The sequence below is a fragment of the Thamnophis elegans genome, chromosome 6, assembly GCF_009769535.1.
Source record: "Thamnophis elegans isolate rThaEle1 chromosome 6, rThaEle1.pri, whole genome shotgun sequence".
Lineage (NCBI taxonomy): Eukaryota > Metazoa > Chordata > Lepidosauria > Squamata > Colubridae > Thamnophis > Thamnophis elegans.
The window spans coordinates 117,911-144,481 of record NC_045546.1 but is presented as its reverse complement, the minus strand read 5'-3'; the positions used below and the strand labels follow the sequence as shown (position 1 = coordinate 144,481).

The 26,571-nt window shown below is 49.0% G+C and overlaps 1 protein-coding gene across 1 annotated transcript in view; it reads left to right on the top strand.

Annotated features, from left to right (window-relative positions):
- The window catches only part of DNHD1 (dynein heavy chain domain 1), a 51,986-nt gene that overhangs the window by 4,988 nt on the left and 20,427 nt on the right, over positions 1-26,571 (top strand). The window contains exons 10-26 of the mRNA XM_032219381.1: positions 2,473-2,716; positions 2,806-2,963; positions 9,964-10,089; positions 10,503-10,779; positions 10,873-11,000; positions 11,341-11,539; positions 11,722-11,813; positions 11,915-12,131; positions 12,396-12,521; positions 16,477-16,574; positions 16,668-19,674; positions 19,768-19,900; positions 22,714-22,906; positions 22,995-23,298; positions 23,399-25,115; positions 25,211-25,419; positions 25,952-26,156. Coding sequence (XP_032075272.1) covers positions 2,473-2,716; positions 2,806-2,963; positions 9,964-10,089; positions 10,503-10,779; positions 10,873-11,000; positions 11,341-11,539; positions 11,722-11,813; positions 11,915-12,131; positions 12,396-12,521; positions 16,477-16,574; positions 16,668-19,674; positions 19,768-19,900; positions 22,714-22,906; positions 22,995-23,298; positions 23,399-25,115; positions 25,211-25,419; positions 25,952-26,156 — 7,433 coding nt within the window. The remainder of the gene's footprint in view (positions 1-2,472; positions 2,717-2,805; positions 2,964-9,963; positions 10,090-10,502; positions 10,780-10,872; positions 11,001-11,340; positions 11,540-11,721; positions 11,814-11,914; positions 12,132-12,395; positions 12,522-16,476; positions 16,575-16,667; positions 19,675-19,767; positions 19,901-22,713; positions 22,907-22,994; positions 23,299-23,398; positions 25,116-25,210; positions 25,420-25,951; positions 26,157-26,571) is intronic.

The following is a 26,571-nucleotide window of genomic DNA, read 5'->3' as shown; positions in this document are numbered from 1 at the left end:
CGAGGGCCTCTGCTGGCCCCTTCACCTAATTCGGCAATGTTTTCCTGCTGCCACCTGAGGAATTTGGGTTTTAGCAAATTGAAGGGATAGGACTCTCGAGTGGCTCCGCCTCCCAGCCGCCTCTGGCAGGAGGGAAGGTGGCCTAAAGCAGCCCTCTGTAAAGGGAGGCGGCAGAAGTCATCAGCCCAGGAGATGAGATGAGAAGATGCTGCATTGGGGGTTTCATCAGGTTCTGGGCCCACAAGAGAAACGAAAGTGAAGGGATGGGAAGGGCAGAGGAGGGGCAAATGTGTCCCAAAGAGAGTGAGGAGGGGCTCCTGCCCATCAGGGACCTTCCGACTCTGGCTCACTGGCTGGTGGACTGGCTGCCCAGAAACACAGGAAGCCTCCCGACAGTTTCCTACCTGTTCGGCTCAGGTCCTCTTCCTCAGCCCCTCCTCCGTTCTGGCAGCCCAGGGAGGCAGCCTGGGAACGCAGGGAAGTGGAAAATGGGCTCTGCCAATTGTGTCAGTGGGAGAAACATTTGCTTTCTGAAGCTGAGAATTGTAGAGTTTGAAGAGAGCGCTGGCCCTGCTCCCTGGACACCCAAAGTGGTCAAAGAGGAAGTAAAAGAGGAGGAGGAGGAGGAGGAGAAGCTAGCCCTTCAAGAGGCGCAATCAGGACTAGTAGCTCTGTGTACAAATGGCTGAGTGGGTAGTGTTGTGTCCAGGTACCGAGCAAGAGTTACCTAAGAGCAGAAGGCCTGTCAGGCACCACTCCATTCCATAATTAGGAAAGAAGACTAAGAGACTCCATTGTTGGAAATCAAAGTACTTTTACTAATTATAAATGGTAAGCGAGCAGTAGCAAAGCAAGATCTGCTTAATTTGGCGCGAAAGCATTTGATATATAGAATAGCCCGTGCCCCCCCCTTAGGATCAAAGCCCCAGTCCAATCATAAGTCCTTCAAATGTCAGGTGTGAGATAACTTCAAAAAGACAGGCCAACGATGGAATGTGTAGGCCGTTGATGCAGGCGGGAAACACATACGCATGCGCAGTCCCAACGACTGGTACATCCTAGAACATTCCTCCAGCACATCAATTAACCCCTCCCAAATACACGCCCCCCCTTCCCGTTTCATGGCAGCTGAAGCAACAGCAATGCAGAAGCTGACAAGGCCCTCCATAGCTTCCTTCGAGGCGTCAGGCTCTTGGGAATCTTCCCATCCCATTCCCCAGGGCATCTTTCCTCGGTTGACTAGGTGGCCAACCGGATGCCCTCCGCAGCCCCCGCTTTTTCCTCTTTGGAGCCCAGGCAGGAGTCCTTTGTTGAGCCTGTCCGGTGGTCTTCCTGGGGGTGTCAGGTGTGACTTCATTTAATAATCAGGAAAGAAACCACTCAACTCCATTTGTTTGAAATTAAGTGTACTTTTACTAATTAGAAATTAACAGTAGCGAAGCGAAGCTGAATCTGGTTAATTAGGCGCGAAAGCAAAGAATATCATGTATAATTCAATCCCCTCCCCTTGGCCCCCCAGTCTATAGTCCAATTATAATTCACCCAACTGTCAGGTGGGAGATGTCTTCAAAAGACATCACCAGGATGGAATGCTGGACAGTTAGCCTTGGCGGGAAACTCCCTTCCTCCACATGCGCAGTAAGATGGTCAGGCAGCATCTAGAATCTTCCTCCAGCACATAATGATTCCCATCCCAAATACCATTCCCCCCCCCCCCGTTTCAATGGCAGCCGAAGCAGCAGCAAAGCAGAGGCTGACAGGGGGCATGAGGCTTGTGGCAGCTGCTTTTCATCCAGGGGTCTAGGATGAAGATGATAAAAACAATGTCAGTGGGGACCCCTTTCCTGAAGCTCTGCGGATGGGAAGTCTTCTTGGCAGGTTTGAACCCGTGCCACGCTCCTTCCTTTCCCTCTCCTCTCAGCATTTTTGGCTTCTCAGCACAGTGTCCCAGCGTTCCATGGGCCTGCCTTCCCTGAGAAGCTGAGAGGCTCTTTTCCAAGGGGGCAGCCAGATGCCCTTCCGTTCCTTCTCAGGGAAGCCCCACACAATAGCGGCTCCTCTGAGCAGCTCTCCCCCTGCCTGCTCACACCTGTGAGGGTCCAGCGTCCACCCTCTGTCCAGGCGACCTCTCCGTGGGCCTCCTTTGGGGGGACGGGGGCTTTGGCTCTCCTTCTGAGCTCCGGGCAACAGTTGCCGTGAGCAAAGGAGCTCCTTCCCCCTTCAACAAGGGGCTTTGGCTGTAGGTTCATAGGTGACCAGTCTGGAGTTAGGTACAGAAGGAATTATCAATGGTTTGCCTCTGCACAAATACACCCAACCCACCTCCCCAAAAGGAATTGGCGCAGGAACCAAGGGAGACGCCTGGCTCCGGCTTTGGCATGCAGGAGGCCTTCCTTCCCCACTGAAACCCCCTTCCGCTGGGAGAGCCTCTCTCACCCGAAGAGCCTGGCCGAGCGCTCCGTCTCCCCACAGGCTGGGCTGGCAGAGACACAGCTGCTCTGCCGAGAGTACTCTTGGCTCGGCCATATCTACCAGTACGTGCACAGCTGGAGCGACGGCCAGCTGGAGAGCATGAAGGGACTGCCGGCAGAAGAGTACGTGAATCAGATCCTCAAGTTGCGCACCTGGGCGGTCCAGGTGCAGAAGGTGCCGCTGGTGGTCATCACCTTCAACCGCTTCTTCCTGGTGGACTGCAGTGGCATTCTTCAGGACATCCGTAGGTGTTTCCTGGGGTGAGGGGAGGGAGAGGGCCTCTCGTGCTGCTGGCGCCCCTGAGCCTGCCTTCCTCTCCCCCCCCCCCCCCAGTGCCCCTCCTGGCCTCCATTGACGAAGACATCCTGGCCCTCCTGCTGAGCGAGATCACCGAGCGCAGTGAGCAGTTCATCGCCGAGTTGGCCTCAGTCCTGCAGCTGTACATGAACGTTGGCACCGACATCTTCACCATTGCCAAGTGTTCGCAGAAGGTAGGTGGAGATCGTCAGGCTCCTTTCCCTTCCCACGGGGGCTCCCGAGAACTATTTCGCCAGCCTGGGAAATTAAGGGCATTGTACCAAGCAAGCTAAGACACAGTGGCAAGCGGGATGGGTTGTGTTTATGATCTTGGGATCTTGGGAGAGATGCCGATTTGAATGTGAGGGTGAGTTGAAGTTGCCTGTTGGGACGCGGATGGAGAGCCTTGGTTGGGTCTGAAGTGTGTGTCTGCGCGTGTAAATAAAATTAGCCTAGGAGACTTCTTCTTTTTTTAATCTATTTTTTTATTTTTAAACATAAAAATAAAATAAAAACATATTTAAAAAAATGATCTCATCCATTACATACATCATGTCGTTTGGTTACAAGTGTTTTTGCATCCATATTCTCAAATACATTTACAATCACAGATTTTTCATCTAGTATAACTAAATACCTCACTTTCATTGTACAATGTATATTCAAATACAATTAATATTATTATTTTTTCAATAAACCTAATTCCCTTACATTCTTGATTGTCTATTTAATAACAGTATATCTTTATATAATCACAGATCCCAATATGAAAGCGATTTACCAACCATTTATATTTGTATATCACTGTTTTCAATTATGTATAATTCCACCAATCAACTATCGAGTATGCTTATGTTCATTATTGTCCTTGTACATCATACCTTCAAACCAAGATGTAATTCCTTCATTTTTCAACAAGGTATTCTAAATAGTCACTTCATATATATACCAATTTTTAATTATTCCCTTATTAAAATTATTTATCAACAAGATATTGTAATATGTTCTTAAGATTATACATTATATCACCAATCCTCTATCAAGTATACATAAAATCGTTGTTATCCTTATCCTTTTTAAAGCAAAAAATTCTAAAGTATTCAATTCATAGATGTATCAGTTTTTCATTGTTAATCTATTTCACAGCATGATTGTGTTTTCATTTAACTCCTTCAGTTAAAACATGAGTAAAACATTTTTCATTTCCAAGTTTTTTCCCCCCAGCCACTGATAAAACAAGTCCCATATCTTATAAAATTGCTCGTCCTCTTGTTCTCTAATTTCAAGTGTCAGTTTACTCATTTCAGCACAGTCCATTATTTTTCAAATAACTTCTTCCTGTTTTGGGATTGTTTCATTTTTCCAGTTTTTTGCAAATACAATTCTGGCTGCTCTTAACACATTTACAATCAGATATTTTAAGTCTTTGTTATAGATTTCTGGTATGATTCCCAATAAAAAGATCTCTGGTTTAAAGTCTATTTATTTGTGTGTCATTTTCTCCAACCACATGTGGATTTTAGTCCAGTATCTTTTAGCTTCAATGCAAGTCCACCACATGTGGTAATATGAGCCCGGTATCTGATGACATTTCCAACACTTTTCTGATTTATTCTTGGACATTCTTGCAATTCTGGTTGGGGGTAGATGCCACCTGTAAAATATCTTATACAAATTTTCTCTATATGCAGTAGACATTGTCATTTTATAGTTTTGAGACCACAGTTTCTGCCATTTCTCTAAATCAATCCCATACCTAAAGTTTCCCCCCCAGCTATCATGGTTTCTTTAACTTGTTGTTCTTGTAATTTAATCTCCAATAAATATCCGTATAGTTTTTTAATTACTTTTTCATCAGTACCTGTTAAAATTTTGTCTAACTCAGTCATTTTATTGTAAAAACCTTTGGATTTTCTATCTTCATTATATCTAGATTGTATCTGTACATATGAATACCAATTCATTTCTATCCCTTCTTGTTTCAACTCTTGGATATATTTGAGTTTACCCTCTGCATTCAATATTTCAACATATCTAACTGTTTGTTCTTTTTTATATATTATTGGATATGAAAATGCTTTAATCGTTGATATCCAGACTGGAATTTTTAAGTAGTGTAATCTTTTAACCTTTTCCCAGTTTAATAACAAGGCCTCCCTTATATAATGTCTTCTAAAATAGCCATGTGCTTTAGTTCCCTTATACTATAAAAAAGCATGCCATCCCAACAGTAAATCATGACCTTCTACATTCAATAGTCTAAGAGTTTTTTAGTGTTATCCACTCCTTAATCCATATCAAGTTTGTTGCTTGGTAATATAACTCCCAATCAGGTAAGCCCAGTCCTCCTCTAGTTCTAGCGTAACAGTTTGAGTTTTATTCTTGCTTTTTTCCCTTGCCAGATAAACTTCAAAACTATTTTATTTAGTTCTTGAAAAAAGCCCTTACCCAGTCTGATTGGGATTGTCTGGAACAGGTATAAAATTCTAGGTAGGATATTCATTCTTCCCATCATTGATAATTGTAAATTTTCCCATTTCATCAAGTCAGTCGCAATTTGTTGTTTTAGTCTAGTATAGTTGTCCTCCTTAAGAGTTCTGCATATAGGTGATAAATATATCCCCAAGTATTTAACCTTGCTTGTGATTTGAATCTGAAAGCTTCTGACAACTCTTCCTTTTGTCTTGCTGGGATGTTCTTTGTCATAATCTTTGTTTTGTCTTTGTTTATTTTCAAACCTGCTACTTTTCCATATTCTTCTATTTCTAACAATTTGGGTGCTGTTTCTAGTGGATCTTCAAGAATAAAAACGAAATCATCTGTAAACGCTTGTAAGCTTATATTCTTTTTTAATTTTCATTCCTCTTATTCTTCTTCTCTAAACTTTCTATTTAAAACTTCTAATGTTAAGACAAAGAATAACGGTGATAATGGGCAACCTTGTCTTGTACCTCTCTTTATTTCAATAGAATCTGTCAATTCTCCATTTACCATTATCTTTGCTGTTTGTTTATGATATACCATTTGTATGGTTTGAATAAATTTCTTACCAAATTTCATCGGCTCCAATTCTAGAAACATAAACTGCCAGTTCACGTTGTCAAAGGCCATCTGTGCATCGAGAAACATCAAAGCCATTGGTTTTTCGGGATGAGCCTCATAATATTCCAAAGTATTCAAAATCATTCTCATATTGTCTTTAATTTGTCTCTTGGGTAAAAAACCATTTTGGTCTGAGTGGATGAAGCTATTTAAATATTTTTTGAGTTTCTCTGCTAGTATAGATGCAAATAGCTTATAATCTGAATTTAATAAAGAAATTGGTCTATAATTCTTTGTGTTAAATCTGTCTCCTCCTTGGGTAGCAATGCAATGTATGCTTCTGACCATGATTTCGATATTCTACTCTCAGATATCACTTCATTCATAACTTCTAAGAGTGGGAGAGTCAAGGTTTCTTCAAATATTCTGTAGAATTCCACAGGTAGTCCATCCGGACCTGGGGCTTTTCCATTATTTTGTTTTTTATGTGCTTCCGTTAGCTCCATCATTGTTATTTTACTTTCCAACATTGTTCTAATTTCATCTGATATCTGGGGAAGATTACCATCCTGTAAATACTTTTTAACTCCTTCCTCTTCCACCTTCTCTTGTTCGTAGAGCTTAGCATAGTAATCTTGTATAATTTTTTTTTCTCAGTGTTTCCATACTGAATTTGTCGTTGTTCATCTCTTAATTGGAATATTTTCTTTGCTTCTCTCTCTTTTTTCAGTTTATATGCCAGCCATCTGCCTGGTTTATTTGCATTTTCAAAGTAATTCTGTTTAGAGCCTCTAATTCTTTGTGCCAGTTCTTACTTTTCCAGTAGATCCATTTTATGTTTAATTATATCCATTTTTATTTTAACATCTTTTTTTGTGGCGATCTCTGTAACTCTCTTTCAAGTATTTTGTAGTCATTATCTAAAGCTTTATGCATTTGTCTTTTCTTTAAGTTCCTCTTCCTTGTATAGTCTATTATCAGACCTCTAGTATCCCAAAGATTCTGCATTGATGTATCTTCTTTCCTATTTTCTTAAAAAAAAAAAAAAGGCTAGTTCTTTTTCCATTTTTTGTACCAAGTCTTTTTCTTTCAATATAGTATTAGTTAATGTCCATCTAGATCTTGTCCTTTGGCCTTTCCATTTAATTGTAATTGGATTGTAGTGCTTGCTCCGATCTCAATTTCTTGTGCGTTACAAATCAATTCTGCTGAAGCCGATATCATATCAGTTCTGGAGAATGATGAATGCCTATTTGAATAGAAAGTATATTGTTCTTTCTTAGCATTTCTTTCTCTCCATATATCTTTTAAATTTATTTCATCTATCATCCTGAAGAAAGATTTCGGAAGCAGTTTTCTATTTAGCTTTGTTGTTTTGTGTGTTTTGTAGTCCATGTTCTGGTTCACAATGCCATTGAAATCTCCCATCATACAAATATCAACATAGTCTAAATCCAAGATTCTTTTATGCAATTTTTTATAAAATTCATCTTGTTTTTCATTAGGAGCATAGATTCCAATCAGAAGTGTTTTTTTTTTATATCCATAATTTCCACCATCAAAATTCTTCTCTCTTCATCTGCATAGATTAATTTTGCTGGAATATTATCTTTAATATAGAAGATCACTCCTCTTTTCTTGCAATTCGCCAGTGTTGTAAACATTTTCCCAAGCTTTGGTTGGGTTAGTAGGTATTCATGTCTCTTTTGAATATGTCCTCCTTGTAGGCAGATTATATCAAGTTTTAACTTTTCTAATTTGTGAAATGTTTTCTTTATTTTAATTGCTGAGTTAAGTCCATTAATATTGATTGTAACCATTTTTCTTTCCTCCATATTTATACTTTATATACAAGGTTTATCGCTCTAGTAGATCTGGGTTCTCGTTGTTCTCTGTAGCTTACACCCCTCCCCCACCGCACCTTCTTCTTTCTCCATTCCACCTAGGAGACTTCTTGGAGAATCCTTGCTGCCTGCTATATTTTTATCGGCCCCCACCCACCCCCACCCACGTGTATAGAGTTTTATACCAAAGGCATGTGAGGGATGGCCTTGTTTCTTGGTAGGCATCCATCAGCAGCAGAAAGAAGCCCTTTGGTCTCCTGCTTAAAGCCCCAGGCTAGAAAGGCAGGGAGGAAGGAGAGTTCACTTTAGCCACGAAGGCCAGCTGGGTGGCCGTGGGTCAGCCCCACTCTCGGCCCAGCCCACCTCACGGGGTGGTTGTTGTGAGGAACATGAAAGGGGGAGGAGGGTATGTTGGATTTGTTCACCACCTTGAGTTATTTGTAAAAATAATAAAGACATATAAAAAAAACATTAGATCTGTTTGCCATCTTCAGTTTATTTAAAAAAAAATGAATTAGTATCCAAGATCTGTGAGGGATTCATTTTTTTTTTCCAACCAATTTTTTATTTTTTATAATCTTTATACATATCAGTGAATGAATGGTGTGGTAACTGGGTAACATACATTTCAGTAAACCTAAGTGTAGTCTTATTATTCCTAAATATTACATTATTTCATATTATTTATACGTGCCTTTTATTATCACCTTTCATTTCTGAACCATCTTTCTATCCTTTTGTATATTTTAACATATTACCCTATTTTTCGGAGTATAAGACACACCCTTTCCCCCCCAAAAAAGAGGGTGAAAATCTGGGTGTGTCTTATACTCCAAATGTAGCCCCAGCCACCCACTCCATGCATCGCATTTTCAGGTGGTTCCAGGCGGCGGGGGTCCCACTTCCACTTGGATTTTGACATCGAGCTTTTTGTCCTTTAAAAGCAAACCTTATCACCCTATGCACATTTAACTGGAGGGGGTGGGGTGGGGGCAAAAGAGGGACCTGGCACTGAAGGCTTCACTCCCGAGACACCCCTGTCTTCCTACCTATAACCGAAAGCCCGGCTTTCTCGCAGCAAAGCCCGATAGAGATGCATCACTTCGGTCCTCCTGGACGCAGCCATATCACAAACATATTGTCGTGCTTCCCAGCAAGACCCTTGCGCTTTTGCTGCTTCGGTCGGAGCCTGAAGCGGCCCTGGGGAGCATGTGGGTTGGGACTCGGTGAAGTGGGCATAGCGCAGGAGGTATAAGGCAGTTGCTGTGATCTCCGCTGCCTGGAACGCCTTCGTTTCAGATCTGCCGCCTTCTGCACACCCAGTTTAAGATCCACCACCCTCTTCCCTACATATTCATACAACAGGATAGCTTTATCATGGCATCCGTTTGAGCGGATGGTGGACTGCCTTTTTTTCTTGTTTTACTGCCCCCAAATTAAGGTAATTATACTTAATTATATATATATATATATATAATTAAGGTCTTATACTCTGGTGCATCTTATACTCTGAAAAATATGGTAATATATAATTATTATTATTCCCCACTATTTTCTGTCCCTATTTTAACTTCCCCTCTTTCATAACACTACAATATTCAAAGACGTGTTTTCCACCTATTTTGTTGTTTATATTTCCTTAGTTAAATCAAATTTCCATCCTTCATTCTTCCATTATTCAATATCTCCTTATACAATTTTAGTATCATTTATACATTTAGAGTACTTCTATTCATATTCTTTCCAGTTCTTCAATCCATATAATTCTGCTATTAATACATATTTAGATTATTATATATTTATAGATATTTACCTAGTCGCCCATTAAGTTCTAACTTTCCACTATTTTTCATGTATTTATACATATTTACTAGTAGTCATTCAAAATCTATTTTTCCAATTCTTCATATCCATTTATATTAAAATATTATCCTGATATCTGTCACACTGCTAAAATAATAATACAACCTGTATAGTTCTAATAATAATACACATTATTGAAATATATTCATTAAAATATTATTTTACTCTTATTTTCTCTTACCCAACACGAACCTTTAATCTTATTTTATTTTTATTTTTCCTCCCACATTTGTCCCTTAAGTCTTTTATTCCCTCTATTTGACTATTCAATCTAACTTTTACTCCCAACTCTACCCTGTCTCACTGTCTAATTCCAGAACTATCCATCCCAAGGTAGATTCCCCCAGGGCTGCAGCAGAAGAGGGGCAGGTTCTGTACATGGCTTTAACTGGTGGAATTGGAATGTAGCAGTTGTGAGTTGTGGCTTTGGTTTGTTCCTCTGCAGCTGGAGCACTACCAAGGCCAGATGCCCGAGCTGCAGGAATACGTGGACTATGTGCGCGCTCTCAGTGAGGTCATCCAGCAGTGCTATCGCCCTCTGAGCCCCAGTGAAGAAAGTCTGGAAAACATGGTATGGTCCTCCTCTTGAACCCTGGTGGAGCCAGGCCTTTGAGCAATTGGGAAGAGCTTGCCGGAATAAAGAAAGACCGTGCTTTCCAAGAGGTGCCGGGGGACTGAGTGGAGGCTCCCTGACCTTTCTTCACCTCCCTCCCCCCCCTGCACCTCCCCCTAGCTCTTGGTCTTCCCCTTTAGGGCAGAGTGGGGGGGGGGGGGAGAGAGAGCCAGAAGCGGCAGATTCTTGCTTGGCTCCTTCTCCGGGAGGGGGGAGGGGCTATGCGTCTTCTCTTGCAGCCATTCGGCCTCCATGGTGGGCTCCATCATTCTTGGGTGGATGACAGCTGCCATCCCCTCCTCTTCCACCTGTGGGACTCCTGATCCCTTCGGGGATGGCCATGTAGGGCCTGAGCCATCTCTCCCTCCTAGCTCTTAGACACCTGGGATGCTTTTGCGTACCAGCAGCGGGAGGTCTCCGACTTCATCGTTTCACGCCGCCTGAGCATCATTGCTGAGCTCAGCAGCTCCCTCCAGGAAGCCACTCGGGAGCTCCAGGAACTGCTGACCGCTGTTACCTTAGGCCGCTTCCAGGACCCGACCCAGAACCCTCGTGTCATGGAGGATGAGCTGATGCGAATCCTGCAGCAGTTTCAGGCTGTGGTGGGACGTGTCACGGACCTCTGCCACTCGCAGCGGATTCTGACAGGTGGGGCAGCTGCCAGCCGAGTCCTACCAGGGGGAGGAGGGGGTTCCCCTGCATGTGACAGGTGAGTCAGGGGTCTCCTGATGCCTTTTGCAGGAGGACGCACGGACGTCTCCCTCCTCACCGGGCAGCAGGAGGTCATCGAGATCCACATCCATGTCTGGCAGTTGTTCCGCATCGTTTCTGAGCAGATCAAGGAGTGGAAGTGCTTGGCCTTCGCCAAGGTGAAGGTGGAGGCGGAGACGCAGCCGGCTGGAGTTTGGCCCCTTCCCCGCTGTGTCCACAAACTTAACTGCTCTTTGGCATCCACAGTGCCAGCTCCCCTCTGGCAATGACGCCTGAAGGTCCTTTGGAGCCGGGATGCCATTCCAGCCTAGTCAGCCGTCAGGGTTTCATGCGGCAAGAAATCATTTCATTTGGCCAAAGTGTGCCGGTCACCTGCCCGCTCAGTTGTGTCAGGGAACTCGGCCAGGATGGAAAGGGTCAGGAAGTCGGCTTTGACAGCTGTGCCTGATGGCCCCAGCCAACCTCCTCCCCCCCCACCTTCCATCTCCCCACGTGCAGTTCAGTGCCCCTCTGGCCCTGGAGAAGACGGAGGAGTGGCAGAAGGAGGGGGCCAGGCTAGAGTGCTCTCTGCCCAGCCACCACCGCGTCATACAGGCCTGCCTCTCAGCCATTGCCAACTTCCAGAAGTATCTGCCCTTGCTGCTGAAGCTCGGGAGCCACTTCCTGAAGGTCGGCTGCTGGAAAGAGATCTTCGCTGGTGAGGGGCTGGTGGGGCTGACCTTGGAGTGCTGCGGAGGGGGCCAAAGATTGCCTCGGAGGACGGCTCTGGGCCTGTGGCTGAATCAGGGGGATTGGTGGCGAAGATGCCAGGCCGGAGAGGGCAGGCGGCCGAGTTGAGTGGGGCTGGACTGATTTAGGCTGTTCTCTGCTCTTTTCCAGTGATGGGTGCCAAGTGCCCAATGAATATGCAGTTCACTCTGGGCCAGCTCTTCTCCTACCCGCTGCTGGAATATAGCGATGCCATCTTCAGGGTGAGTGGCTTGGTACATGACTGGCCAGGGGAAACCCTGTCGCTCCGCTCGCTCCTGCTGGGCGGGGCTATGATGAAGCCCTCCTCTCCCTTGGCCATCAGGTCTATGCCCACGAGAAAAGCCGCCACCATGCTAGAGACACTCTCCTGCGTGTCCAGAGGACCTGGATGGCCAAGCAATTCCGTCTCGTCAATTTCATCCTCAACGTGCCGTACCAGGAACCGCAGCCGGAACGCTTCCGGCGCCCAATTAGCGGCCGCCAGCGTACGGCCAAGCTTGAGTACATCTCCAAGGACAGTGGCACTTTTGTGCTGTCAGGTGAGGCCCCTGAATGATGCATGAGCGTTTGGGCTGAGCATGGACCTGGGGAGCAGGGGCCTCTTACCTGTCCACCAGGCTCTTTCATGCTGCTTTGCTTGTTTCCTTCCTTTCTGGGCATGGAAGCCCATTGTCAGCTACTCTTTCCTGGTGGGAACCTCCCTCCCTCTTCCCCCTCACGTGAAGTGGCGGGGGAAAGAACATTGTGCTTAATTTGGGCCAAATGTCCAGACCACCCACCCTTCCTCTTGGGCTGCCCCCCAGATACCACTGAACTGAAGGCTGCTGTGGAGCAGAGCATCCTAATCCTCCAGAACATGATCCTGTCTCCCTTCTCCTCTGACATCCTGGAAGAGGCCAAAAGCTGGGCGTCCATCCTGCATGCTTTTGGTGAGGAAACAGGAGAGAGGGGCACCCTTGGGCTCGCAGAATGAAGGAGGCCATTGGGCATCTGCAGTGCACGAGGGGTACCCATCACTCCGGATCCCTTTTTCTTGGGTGTGGGTGGGGGAAGCCAGCAGGAACGGAAGAGATGCTGGCCTGGCTCCGAGGCTGCCGAGCAGTGAAAGAGGAGGCCTCTTTTGACCTGGTTCCAAGTACAGTGTGCTGTGAGAACCCGGCCAGTTGCACACTCAGTGATCAGATACTTGGCCATATTGATTAATCATATTCATTAAAACCTTGGTAGATTTCCTTGATTGGATTAAAGTTATAACCAAGTCGTCCGCAAATGCTCGTAATCTGTATTCTTGGTGCCTAATCTTAATTCCCTGTAAATCATCTGACCCCTGTATTTTATTCAGCAATAACTCCAGGGTTATAATAAACATAATGGCGATAGGGGGCAACCCTGTCTTGTGCCTTTCTCGATTTTAAAAGATTCTGTTAAACTTCCATTGACTTCCATTTGTGCTGTTTGTTCCTGACATATTGCATTGATTGATTGTAGAAAATACTCTCCAATTTGCATCTTTTGCATTGTTTTCATTAAAAATTGCCAATTCACTCGATCAAATGCTTTCTTGGCGTCTAGAAATATAAGCGCTGCGGGGACTTGGTTATTCTTTCCCAATACTCCAATATATTAACAATTTGTCTTACATTACTTCTCATTTGTCTCCCTTGTATAAAATTTTTATAGTAAACCGCGGTCAAACCATCTGTGCCTGGTGCTTTCCCAGCCTTTAACTGTTTAATTACCTGGAGGATTTCCCCCGAAGTTATTGGTTGATTCAATCTCTCCCTTTGCTCACCCTTAACTATAGGTATTTTTTCTTTGTCCAAGTATCTATCTATATCTAAGCCTTGTATTTTATCACCCATGTACAATCCTGTAAAAAATTCAAGGAAGGCCTTTTGAATCATATCCTGTTGATAAACTTCTTTTCCTTTATAATATATTTTTTGTACATTACGAGATTTTTGTTTCTTCCTGGTCATATATGCTAACCATCTACCTGGTTTATTTGCATTGCAGAAAGTATTATGTTTAGCATATAACAAATTAGTAGCCACCTGGTCTAACATCAGCATATTAAATTGCGCTCGTAATAGGATAATTGCCTCTTTAATCTTCTTATCTCCTGGGTTTGATATTAACTCCTGCTCTTTCTTCTTAATCCTCTAGTTCCTTCCTTTTTTTCCCCTGTCTACGTTTATGTAACTTATTTAAATTTATTAGGCCTCCTCTCATGTACACTTTGCTTGCATTCCAAACCATTTCCATAGATGTTCCTTTGTTTATATTAAAAACAAAATATTCTCTCAATAATTTTTTACATTCATTTGGCATTTTTATCATATCGAAATAAATTTTCATTTAACCTCAAGACCTTCTAGATTCCTTCCCATATTCCAATTCCATCCAAACCGGGTTATGATCCGTTAAGGCTCTGGAACATATCTTCGTCTTCTTTACCTTGGAAAGCAAATCATTTGTAGTTAATATGAAATCAATCCCAGAAAAAGATTGATGTCTATCAGAAAAGAATGTAAAGTCCTGTTCTTTAGCATTTCTTTCTCGCCAGATATCTCTTAGCTCCAGATCATCCATCATATTGAAGAAAGATTTAGGTAATTTCGCACGCGTTTGGATATTTTGCAAAAGACCCTTCTTGTCTTTCTTGGTATCCAAAACTCCGTTCCAGTCACCCATTAATATGCAGGATCTATAGTCCCATTGTATTAACTTGGTATGGAGCATCTTGTAGAATTTTTCTTGTTGTTGATTGGGAGCGTATACTCCCATTAAGAGTATTTTTTCCCTTCTAATAATAGTTCTATTGCAATATATCTTCCTTGAAAGTCTGCTTCAATTAGTCCAGCTTTCATATCCTTTCTTAGGTATATAACTATACCATTTTTCTTCTCTGAGGCAAAGACTACAAAATGTTGTCCAAGTCTTGCATTCATCAAATATTTCTGGTCATTTGTTCTAATATGTGTTTCTTGCAGGCAAATTATATCATTCTTGAATTGTTTCAAATAATGATTTATTTTCTTCCTTTTCTGTGGTGAATTTAAGCCATTGACGTTCCAAGTTAAGAATTTAGTTATCATCTTTAGCTCCCTGAAGCTTTTTAAGAGCCATCTGGAAGTCCTGTAGTTTGGCTTTTGGCCTGGCTCCTCCCACCGCTTCTGAGCTAGAATCTTTGGCCGTTACGTGAGTTTATTGCAGAGCTTGTTGCTTCTTTAGTTCTTGTTCCATACGTCTGGTGACCACTCGTTTGTCTTTGCTCCTCGGCTCCTTCTAATTCCACCAGAGGGGTCCGAACTTGGTCCACCTGCAATGATCCTTGAGTATCTTGCTGTCTGGTCTGTCCTTCTTGCTCCCTTTCTCTGGGTCCTGGAGGCGGGGAATGTCCAGCCTTTAGTACATTGCTGTAAAAATCTCTAGCCTTCCAAACTGAGTTAAGACGATATCTTTGTCCCAGGTAGTTGACCACTAATCCGGCTGGAGCTTCCCATCTGAACTGTAACTGACAGTTTTTGAGTTCATCCACTAAGAATGCATAGTCTTTTCTAGATCTCAACATTTTGGTGGGATTTCCTTCAAAACTATGACCTCCTGGCCCGCAATCTGCAACTTGGTTTTGTAAGTCTTTTGTAGTATCAAATTCCTCATGTCCCTTGTGGCAAAATACACTATAATGTCTCTTGGGAGTTGTTTCTGTCTAGCAATCCATGAATTAACACGATATATCTTGTCTATTTGCCAGTCAAAGTCCCCTCTTGACCGGCCCATCAATTGATCAAAGGCTTCTGAAAAAATCAGGTTTTCTTGATTTTTCTCTTTAAGACCCCTTATTCTCAGAGCAAATTCCATATGTCTGTACTGCAGCATTGTGATTTCATTTTCTGCATCGTAAACCTTGCCTTGGACCGCATCCATTCTAGTTACCAGATTAATATTGGACTCATTAACTTCTTTCACTTTTTCCTCCAATACAGATAGATAGCCAGATAAGCATTTAAAAGCTTCTAAAATATCTTCTATGATTTCTTGGTTATGAATCTGAACTAACCCCTTAACCTCTTCCGAGATCTCCTTAAAAGCAGCAGAGACCTTCTCCTGTATTTTAATTTCTAACGCAGCTGCATGGTCTTTTAAAGCATCATTTAAAACTCTTTGTAATACTTCTGTGTTAAAGGTTCTCCAGCAGGAGGGGGGGTTGGGGGGATAGCAATGACTGTAATTTACTTGTTGGGGTGGGGGAACTCCCTGCGCTTTTGGAAGCCATTGTTGTTTTAGTTTGCTTTGAAGCCATTTCCTCAGTTAATCTTATCTTCCACCCAATTAATAAGTCCAGATAAACCGCTTGTTCCAATTATTACTCTGCAGCTTGCTAATAAATCACTGCTGATTTAGTGATTTTTAAGTGATTTTAAGCTCTGTGGTAGTTTGTAACATTACAGCACAACCCCGCCTTCAGGACTCTTCGGTGCCATTTTATCTTCTGTCACGTTAGTTTAATAGAAGGAATTTTTAGAAAAATGGAGTTAAAGTTTGTTTATACATACAGTTGTAAGTTCTCCGGTATCGCTCTGCCTGTTTTGGATTCAAGTATAAATCAAACGTTGAGCAAGGGGTGAACGTGTGCCTTAGTTTCTGCAGAGAAGCAGAATGAATCCCAGGCGCGGAGTTCGCTGAGTTGCAGGGGGGCTCACCCCTTTCACACCCCAGAATTATCTCCTGGGGGGGTTCAACCCTAAAGAAAAGCAGCTTCTTCAGACGACACGGCCAGCCAGAAGTCTACTCAGTGATCAATGTTAAAAACCCTGGGGTGTCGTGTGATGGGTGGATCCCCTTCCCCTTACTTCCCCCTCGTCTTTCTCTTTTATCCAGAGTCCCTTTTGTATGCCTGGGTGAGTTTCCAACAGAAGTGGGTCTTCCTGAACATCGTTCTTTATGAGATGAACATCACCCTCCCCAGCTCAGAGCTGGTAAGTCAGGCTTGTGCCTGGAAGGATTGCCCCACTCCTCTCTGGGCCCATTTCCTCCCTTCTTCCATCCTCCTTTTCCATGCCCCCCTGCAGGATTCTCGGTTCCAGCGACTGGATGCCCATTTCCGGGAGGTCATGCGGCTGACGTGCAACGATCCCCTAGTGCTGTCCTGTGTCCAGTTAGGGCCAGGCTCTAGCCGGGACAGCCGCTTCATTGGGGCCGCACTGCAGGCAGCTTTCCGGGAGGGCTCAGCCAACCTACAGGGCCTAATCCGGGCCCTGGACTACGTTCTGGAGGCCACTCGCATGAGCTTCCCCCGACTGTTCTTCCTGAGCAACGAGGAACTGGTGGCCATGCTATCCACAGCCAATGAAACTGCAGATGCCTCGGCTTGGTCCCAACGCTGCTTCCCTGGGGTGTGCCAGCTGGACCTGCTCCTGCCCGCAACTTCGCAAAGCCTGGATGCTGTCTCTGCTGAGCTGCCCCTGGTGCAGGTGGTCGGCCTGCTGGGCAGCCACGGCGAGAAGCTGCAGCTGTGCAGCCCAGTCCCCCTTGGCCGGAAAGCCACCCAGTGGCTCTGCTTTCTGGAGCACCACATGAAGGAGTCTGTCTTTAACCAGCTGCAGGACTGCGTGACACAGCGCCTGGCTCTCAGGCCGCAGCTGGATTTGGCCTTTGAGCGGCGCCCTGGGCCCACAGAACTGCCCCTGCACTTGGTGGCCGAATGCTGGGCGGGGCTGGGAAACACCTTCCCCACCCAATGCGTGCTGTTGGCCGAGGAGGCACTGTGGCGGGTGGCGGCAGAAGAGGCCTTCTTGAACCGACGGCTGCGGAAGGGGCTGGAGCTCAGGCTTAGCCTGAAGCTGGAGGCCCTAGTTCACTACATCCGGAATTACCGCAGTGTCCACACCTGGGACCCAGAGCAAGACCACCTGGGCATGTTGCTGGGGGCCCTGATCATCGTCACCATCCGACAACGTGACATCATCTCCCAGCTGCTCAAGCGCGAGGAAGCCTCTGTCCACCACTTTGAGTGGGCCCGGCACCTCAAGTACAGCGTCCACCTGCTGCCTGAGAAAGCCCGGGCACTGGGGCTCCCTCCAAATTGCTCCTGGGTGGGCAGTCCTCCTGGCTGCTGGGCCGAAGTCCTTGACAGGTGCTTCCCTTATGGCTACGAGTTTCTGGGCACCAGCTCACAGCTGCTGGGCAGCCCTTTGCTGGACAGGACCTTCCTGGGACTCCTGCTAGCCTTGGAGGAGTTCTGCTGCGGGGCCCTGCTGGGCCGGTCGGACATGGGCAAGTCTCACACAGTGCGGGGCCTGGCCCAGTTTCTGGGCCGCCACCTGGTCCCGCTGCACTGCACCAGGCTAATGTCTATCGGCTGCCTCTCCCGGCACCTGTGTGGGGCAGTGCATTCGGGGGCCCTGCTGCTGCTGGAGTCTGTCGAGCGTCTGGAACCCGCCGTGCTCTCTGCTATCAGCCACCGCCTGGTCGACCTGCAGAGGATGTGCCTGAACTTCCAAGAGGGGAGCAGGGTGACCTCGGCCGTTTTCCCCCCAGCCAGCCCAGGTTCCGAGAGCTCCGAGAGCTCAGAGGAGAGCGAGACACAGCCTGTTGGTATGCCAGAGCTGGGCACCGATGAAGCCGAGCCCTTTCAGCCACGAGTGCTGGGGAACATTCTTTTTGGGGGGAGGCTGCTGCGTGTGCGGGAGACGTATGGCTGCGTGGTCACCCTGGAGTCTCTTCCAGAGCAGCTGTGCCTGGCCCTGCGCCCCTTGGCGGTGCTGCCCCCTGACCTAACGAGACTTGCGGAAGTCATGCTACTTGTGGCCGGCTTCCGAGAGGCCACCCACCTGGCGGAGAAACTCTGTGGTTTCCTTCGGTTGGAGAGGATGCTCAGCCCCGGGCCCCACTTCAGCAGCCCCTCCCTCATCCGGAAGGTGATTGGGACAGCCATCGACATTTTGTTTGCTCCCACAGCAGGGCAAGACCCTCCCCCTTCCAGAGCCAAGCCTTCTCCTCGGACAGCCTTCTTCCTGGGTCTTGAAGAGGAGCCCGCCTTGGTGAAGGCTCTCTGCCGTTCGCCCTTGCTGACTGGCCCCGAGGGTCCTCGGCTGCACAATGTGCGGGAGCTGCTCCACGAAGTCTTCCCCGGTGCCTCCCTTCCCCCTTCCGAGCAGCTGCCCCCTCGGCTGCAGAGCGCCCTGGTGGCTCAGTTGCAGGAGGACAAGCTGCAGCCAGACCCAGACCTTCTCCTGGCTGCCGGTCAGCTCTCCCAGGCTTTGCAGGGGGCCAACGGCATCCTTCTGCTGGGGCCCTCGGGAAGTGGCAAGACCACCACCTGGCGAACTTTGTCCAAGGCCCAGAGTAAGCTGGCAGCCAGTGATGCCACGCCAGACATGCAGGGTCCGGGTGCCCGGGAAAAGGCGCCCTTCCGGCCTGTAAGTACTGTCTGCTTGTGGCCCAACGCCCTGAGCGTGTCTGAGTTTGTGGGCAACCTGGAAGGCAGCCTGTGGCAGGACGGGGTCTTCTCCCAGATCTTGCAACGAGCGGCCACCTCGGCTGCCGCTTGTGGGACCGGCGAGGGCAGCTCCCAGCTGTGGTTGGTGCTGGACGGCGCTGCTTGCCAAGAATGGCTGGAGCCCATCTCCTTGCTCTTCAGCGCCAGGTCTTTCCTCAGCCTGCCCAACGGGCAGAGGCTGCAGGCCCCCAAGAACCTCCGCTTCCTCTTTGAGATGCTGGATGCTTCGGAGATGCCCCCCTCGGTCTGCACCCACTGCGCCCTACTGCACCTGGAGGGCTCCCAGCTCTGGCAGATGCTGCTCTCCTCGGCCTTCGCCCCCGCGCAGCACAAGTACAGCCTCCCTCTGGAGACGCTGGCTCTGCTGCACGGCCTGGCCAAGGAGCTCTTCCCAGCCACCATGGCCTTCCTGCAGCAGCACTGCTGCCCGGCCCTACTGCCCCACGCCCACCCCCAGCACCCGCTGGCCCAGGGGGTCCAGGAGACCACGGCCTTCGCCAAGATCTTCCAGGCGCTGCTCAAGCACTACATGCGCCGCGACCAGGTCAAGCCCCGGCCGGCTGTCAAGGTGGTCACAGGTAAGGATGGCCTGCTGGAGAGCGGGAAGGGGCCGGGCGCTCTTCCACAAAGAGCCCAGGTAACATCCCCCCCCCCCGCCTTCTCCCTTCCAGAAATCAGCTCCAGGAGGCGCCCCAGCTTGAAGGAGCACAGCCTGGAAGAGGCCCCCACCCACCAGCCCCTGCTGGCCCAGAGCATCTTTGTCTGCGCCTACATTTGGGGCTTTGGGAGCCACCTCCAGACCAGGTAGGGCCCTCGGCCTCTCTGCTCCGCCCCTGCTGGCCCCCTTTTCCCCAGGAAGGGGAGTTCAGGGAGTGGGGGAGCCCAGGGGAAGGAGGAGGGGGAAGGCTGGGAGGAAAGGCAGCCGTCCTGGCTAGCCCCAGGCCAGAGCTGGTGCCATCCCCATCCCTGGGCATTGACAACACCCCCTGCCCCGCCCCAAGGCCTCCATCTTCTCAGCAGGGGAATTTGAGAATGGGCCCGATGATGCCATGGGCTGGTTGGGGTGACCTGAGCCGATACGGTGGGAGCTCTTTACTTTTATTTCCTCTTCTTCCTTTTACGAAAGCAAGAGAAATGTCCCTGAGCTGCTTTGCACACTGTTAAAACACATTCAGAGCTGCTAACGCACTTCCAGTTAGCTGCATTTGTCTCCTAAAGGGAGGACCAATTTAAAGTACGTTTTCACATCAAGGAGTGAAGGGGCCATTCAGGAGCCGTGACTGAGAAGGCCGCGTTCCTCTGGGAACCCTTTGGGGCTCCTGGAAGACCCAGGAGGGGTGAAACTGAGCTGAATTTGTCTGATGCAGCCAAAGGGAGGGCAAGCTCTTGGCTGCTCGTCTCCTGCCCCGAGTGGCTCGGCTGAGCTTTTCCAAGGACACACACACACACACGGGCACACACACACTCTCTCTCTCTCCTTGAAAAGCCGTGGATGAGGCAGAAAAGTGCCAAGGGCCTCCCACAGCTTATGTGCTCTGTCCTGGTCCCATCGGAGCCTGGTTCCGAGGTGGAGGAGGAGTTGGAACCAGGACCGTCTGACGGGGTGGCACGTCTCCCTTGCTCCTTGGCACACAGAGAACGTCAGCAGGTGCCACTATGGAGTCAAGTGAGTTTGACAGAAGGATTCAGACTCCTTGCAGACGGCTGGTCATTTGCATCCCTTTAGAGAGTTATTGAGGCCCCTTGGAGATTTGTCTGTGTCCTCAGGGTCGCCTGAGTGGTGCAAATGGGTGTGGAGCCTTCTTGGAGCTGCTGAAAGGACAGTGTTGTAGGCTCCACGCACATTTGAACCACTCAGGTGACCCCGGCTTTGAGTCACACCTTTTACCTTTTGCCCGGCCTAGTTTTTGCCTTGGATCTTAGCTTCGGCTTTTGGACTCCCTTTTGCCTTTGCCTTGTGGACTGCAGTTTGCTCCGTGGACTCGCTCAGCCAGGTGTACTAAACTTGGAGCCCCTGGGCGTTGCCTTGTGACCGTCGTGCTCCTGCTCTGTGGACTTCGTTATGTGCCGATTGTTGTTTAGGGGACTGAGGGCGGCTGAGCTCAGGCTGGCCTGGGACGGAACCTTTCCGGTCATTGGAGGGCAGTTTGTTGGAACAGTTACTTCAAGCCATAAAGGACTCTCCAAAGCGGGCAATGCAAAGTATCCGGCCCGTGGAGTGGTGGGATGAAAAGCAGCTGCCAGTCTTTGAAAATGCTTTAAAAACAGCCTTTCAGATCCAGGGCCGGTGGGTGAGTAGGGGAGGGACTGCTTTTAAAGGAACGCTTTAAAAGTGGGTAGGTGGGTGCACGTCTCCTAGCTTTTTCAAAACCAGCTGAAGTTGGCAAATGCAACCGCAGTATAATGCTCGAAGGAAAATTCACCCGCTGCTTTGATTCTTCCCATAAGTCAAGTACATCCACCAAATTGGTTGCTGAACACTTTCGGTAGATATTCATGCGTGTCCATATACACATGCACAATGTGGCAAAAAGCAAATCAGTTTGTGAATTCTCCTCCAGGCTTAAAAGACCTTTAGCCCTGTCATCCCAAATAAGCAGGCCCACACTTCCCATTGAGTTAGTATTTATGTCGGTTAAAATTGTTGGAATTGAAAACTTGGAATATTGCATCCACTTCTGGCGTCACCATGATTCACAAGAGATGCTGAGATCCTAGTAAGAGCACAGAGAAGAGCAACAAAGGCGATTGGGGGCCTGGAGGATGTCATACAATGAACGGCTAAGGGAATTCGGAGTTTGTTTAGCCCAGGGGTAGTCAACCTTTTTATAACTACCGCCCACTTTTGTATCTCTGTTAGTAGTAAAATTTTATAACTGCCCACTGGTTCCACAGTAATGGCGATTTATAAAGTAGGGAAGTAACTTTACGTTATAAAATTTATAAAGCAGAGCTACAGCAAACCCCTCCCGCCCACCATGAAAGCTGGAAGGCCCACTAGTGGGCAGTAGGGGCCAGGTTGACTACCACTGGTTTAGCCTAATGAAGAGAAAGTTCAGGGGAGACACGAGAGCAGCCTTCCAATACTTGAAGGGAAGAGGGCATCCATTTATTCTCCAAAGCACCTCAGGGCAGGACAAGAAGCAATCTCTCAGAAGGAGATTCAGCCTGGGAAGGGGGAGGATTTCCTGACAGTGAGAACGGTCAATAGCAGTAGACTTATATACCGCTTCATAGGCCTTTCAGGCCTCTCTAAGCGGTTTACAGAGAGTCAGCATATTGCCCCCAACAATCTGGGTCCTCATTTTACCCACCTCGGAAGGATGGAAGGCTGAGTCAACCCTGAGCCGGTGAGATTTGAATCGCTGACCTGCTGATCTAACAGTAGCCTGCAGTGCTGCATTTAACCACTGCGCCACCTTGGCTCTTTGGGGCACTTTGCCTCCTGGAGTTGCTCCGGGTGCTCTGTTGCTGGAGGTTTTCAAGAAAAGATTCAACGTTCATTTCTCTGGGGTGCTATAAGGACTCCATGCCTTGGAAAGGAGGTTGGGCTACTAAGACCAAGTTCCCTTCTAGCCCTAGGGATGGCCAGCCTCCCCCACTCTCTCTCTCCATAGGTATTGGCCTCTCTTTGACCACTTTGTCCGCCGGGCCCTCCGCAACAGCAGCTTCTCCATCCACCTCCCTGCAGCAGTTTCGGCTTTTGATCTGTATCCTGTGGCCGAGGACGGCACTCTGAGGCCTTTCAACGGCCGTTACCTGCACAGTTACCTGAAGGCTCTTCCTGTGGGCTACTCAGTGTTGCCCCAGGTACGGTGGGATCCGGAGAGCCCCGTTCCCCCTCTCGGATGTGCGGCACAGGCCTGCGTCTCCCTGACCTCCTCTTCCTCCTCTGCAGCACGAGCGAGTGCTTTTTGTCCTGAACATGCTCCTGGGCTCAGAGCAGCCCATTCTCCTGGTTGGGGAGCCGGGCTGTGGAAAATCCACCTTTGCCGAGATGCTTGTGCAGCCCAATTACTTGTTCCACCGGGTGTTCCTCACGCCGGCGTTCAGCACAGGGCACCTGCGCCAGCTGCTGCACAGGAGGTGTCAGTCCACCCTGCGGGAGAAAGGCCTCTTCCCCACCGGCAAGCCCACTTGGGGTGCAGCCAGCAAAGCACACTTCCTCTTCTTGATGGAGGATTTGCACCTGGCTTTTGTTGGTGAGCTCCCCTCCCCTCCTCTCCACCCTCCCTTCGCTAAGGTTGGGGAGTGAGCTTGGAAATGCTGCCCGGGTCCCATGATCTCCCGTCTCCTTTCCAGATCCAGTCCGAGGCACCAGCCCTGTGATTGAGTCTCTGCGCCAGACCCTCACTCTCCAGCAGTTCTACCACGCCGAGACTCTGGAGCTGCAGCAGTGCCCAGCCACAGGTTTCAACTACTTTGGTACGCTGTCCGTCCCAATCCCTGGCAGCCTTCCGCTTTGCCCTCGTTTCGGCAGGCTTTTCAGCACGGTGGTGCTCCCGGACATGAACAGGGAGTCTCTGCTCAGCATGCACACTGGCACGGTTTTAACTTGGCTGGAGAAATTCCCTCTGCTGACCCGGCATCACGAGTTGGCCTCCGCCGTGGTCAAGGCCACCCTGGACACTTACGAAGCGGCGAGAAGAAGGTTCCACCCATCCCCTGCCTGCTGCCTCTTCCAGTTCTCCCTGCATGACGTTGCGAAGGTGATCAAGGGGATGCTTCTGCTGCGGCCCCGTCCAGGGGTTCACCTGAGCACCCCCCTGGAAGACCACGGTTCCAAGGGGTCAGGCTCCAGACGCACCTCTACCATGGCGAGGCCAGCTGTGGGCGCAGGGTACACTGCAGTACTCAGCACCCGGTTGATCCTCCGACTTTGGATGCACGAGAGCCTGCGCACCTTCTGTGACCCTCTGCGAGGAAAACAGCAGCGGGGACTCTGTGAGCAGATGCTGTTGGAAACCGCCACCACTCTCTTCTGCGCCAAGCACTCTGTCCTGCGGGTGTCTCCCTCCCTCACTTCCCCTCTTCACACACGCACCACCGTTCAGTTTCGCAGCACATCTGAATCCTCTCTGACCACAGCTTCTGTGGGGGAGGAGGACCATCTCCTTTGGACTCTGCAAGCCGAGCCTGAGTTCCCGTACAGTGGGGAGATGGGCTACCCGAACTCTTGGGACTCCGTGGAGCAGGCCCCAGCCCTGGCCCTTGACCCACCGGACCCCTCTCCTTGGGAAGAAGTGGATGCCCTGGGAGAATCAGAAACCGAGGCCCTCGAAACAGAACCCGAAGAAGCGGATGCGGGAAAGAGGCCAAGCAGTGGGAGGCCCGGCCCACTGAGGTTGCCTGAGTCTCACGCCACTCCCCACCGGTCTTTCCTCATGCGGGTCAAGCGCCGCAGCTCAGGCAGGAAAGAAAGTGGTGGCCCACTGCTGCCGCTCCATCACCTGCTCCTGCAGGGCGAGTCCCCAGCGGATATTGTCTTCAGCAAGGACCTGGGCCCTGACTTCCACTGCCCCACTGCTCACAATCCCTATCAAGAGAAGCTCTGGAGGACCCTAGAGATGCAGCTGGACTCTTGCCTGCCTCCTGGCTTCCTGTTGTGCTCAGATGTCCTAAAGCGCGTGGTGCGGCTGGCCCGTCTGCTTTGGGGCCCAGACAGGCACGGGGCCCTGGTATCTTTTGTCCGGTGCACTGGGCGGCAGTCCCTGGTGGCTCTGGTCGCTCGTGCCACAGACACTCTGCTCGTGAACCTGCCAGCAAAGGCTAGTGAGGCAGAGGCGTTGGCGCTACTGAGGTCGGCAAGCTGGCAGGCTGGAATTACGGGGAGGCGAGTAATGGTGCTGGTGCACTCAGGAGTGAGTGTGGCCATCTTGCACCAGGTCCTGGCGCTGATGACTGAAGGCACCTGCCCTGGACTTTCCAACCCAGACGATTCCACGGCCGTCATCCAGGCCATGCTGCAGGAGAACCAGAGCATCAAGCGCAACATGCGGGAGGACCTCGTGCTGCAGAAGTAAGGAGGGGGGAGGGGAGGGGAGGGGAAGCGTCTCTGTGCCAGAGCAATGGGCAGGAGCGCCTTCAGAGCCCCCTCCCGTCTTGGCCTTGCAGGTTTTTCCATTTGGTGCGTTCCAACTTGCACGTGTTGCTGCTCTTGGGGGCTCCTGGGTCCTTGGCGCTCCCACCCCTCACAGCCGCGGCATTGGCTCAGTCGCTCTGCACCTTGGAGCTCTACCAGAACTGGAACCAGGAGTCCTTGCTGCAGGTGGCCTCCAAGCACTTGAAGGGCCACTTCAAGAGTGCCCTACGGTTCACCCGAGGTTGGTCAAAGAGCCAAAGAGGGCCTTCCCTTTCTTTGCCTTCAGCCCCACTCTCTGGCTTCAAGGCGGGCGCTCAGAATGCAGGTGCTCTTTCTCCTCCTCTCCTTTCCTTCCTTGCCCCAAGCAAAGCGTCCAGGGGCGGAGCAACCTTCAGCTTCAGGGTTCAGAGAGCAGAAGTCTTGATCCTTGGCTGGCCTCTCCACAGACTGGTAGTCTGCTTACACACCTGAGCCGGCCTCCTTGTCTCTGAAGGGCAGCATTAGCTGCTGGCGAAACTTTGGGCCCACAACCGCTACGGCTGGAAGCCCAACCCTGGCCAGGAAAGCCCAGAGCAGCCTGTTTCCCCAGCGCTGCTTTCCCCCTTCATTAAGCCCCAGAGATGCTCACGGTCTCGGTCTCTGTGCTCCGCAACCTCAAGGCTTCTTTTAGTACACGGGAGAGCACTAAAAGGGGAGAGGCTTCAGGTGTGGAGGGGGTCCTGCCCCACGCTTGCAGGGTCGCTGAACAGGTGTCCTCCTGTCTTGCCTGCCAGAGCCCCTGTCCTTGCATGCCCAGAAGGACCTGCTGCACAACATCTCCGTGGCTGCATCCCAGATCCACTCCTCGGCAGCCGACTACGCCTGCTCCCTGGCCGACAGGCTGCCCCTCGTCAGCCCCAAGAGCTTTCTGGATTTCCTGGACTCCTACGTCTACCTGTTGGACAGCCTGCAGGAACAAGTCAGCAGGAGAGCCGAACGGTGAGTCTGCCTTCTCTCCACCACAACGCTCCTCCAAACCCTCTCTAAGCCCCGCCTCTCTAGGTTGCCTAGAATAAGTTCAGGAGTTCGGGTTGTGCGGAACAGTTTTTAAAACATGTCCATCCATGCCTCCCTGCTGCCATTCAGAGTTAGCCTTGCAATGTCTGAAGTGCAGAAAAGGATAGAAGAGGATAGAATAGAATAGAATTCCTTATTGGCCAAGTGTGATTGGACACAAAAGGAATTTGTCTTTGGTGCAGAAGATGCTCTCAGTGGACATAAGGAGAATAAAATACATTCATCAGTAATAAAAAGATACAACCCTTAGTGATAGTCAAGGTTACCAATAAGTTATCAAATCGTACTAGGGAAGAAAATAAAAAATATATGCATAAATTGAAAGATACAAGCAACG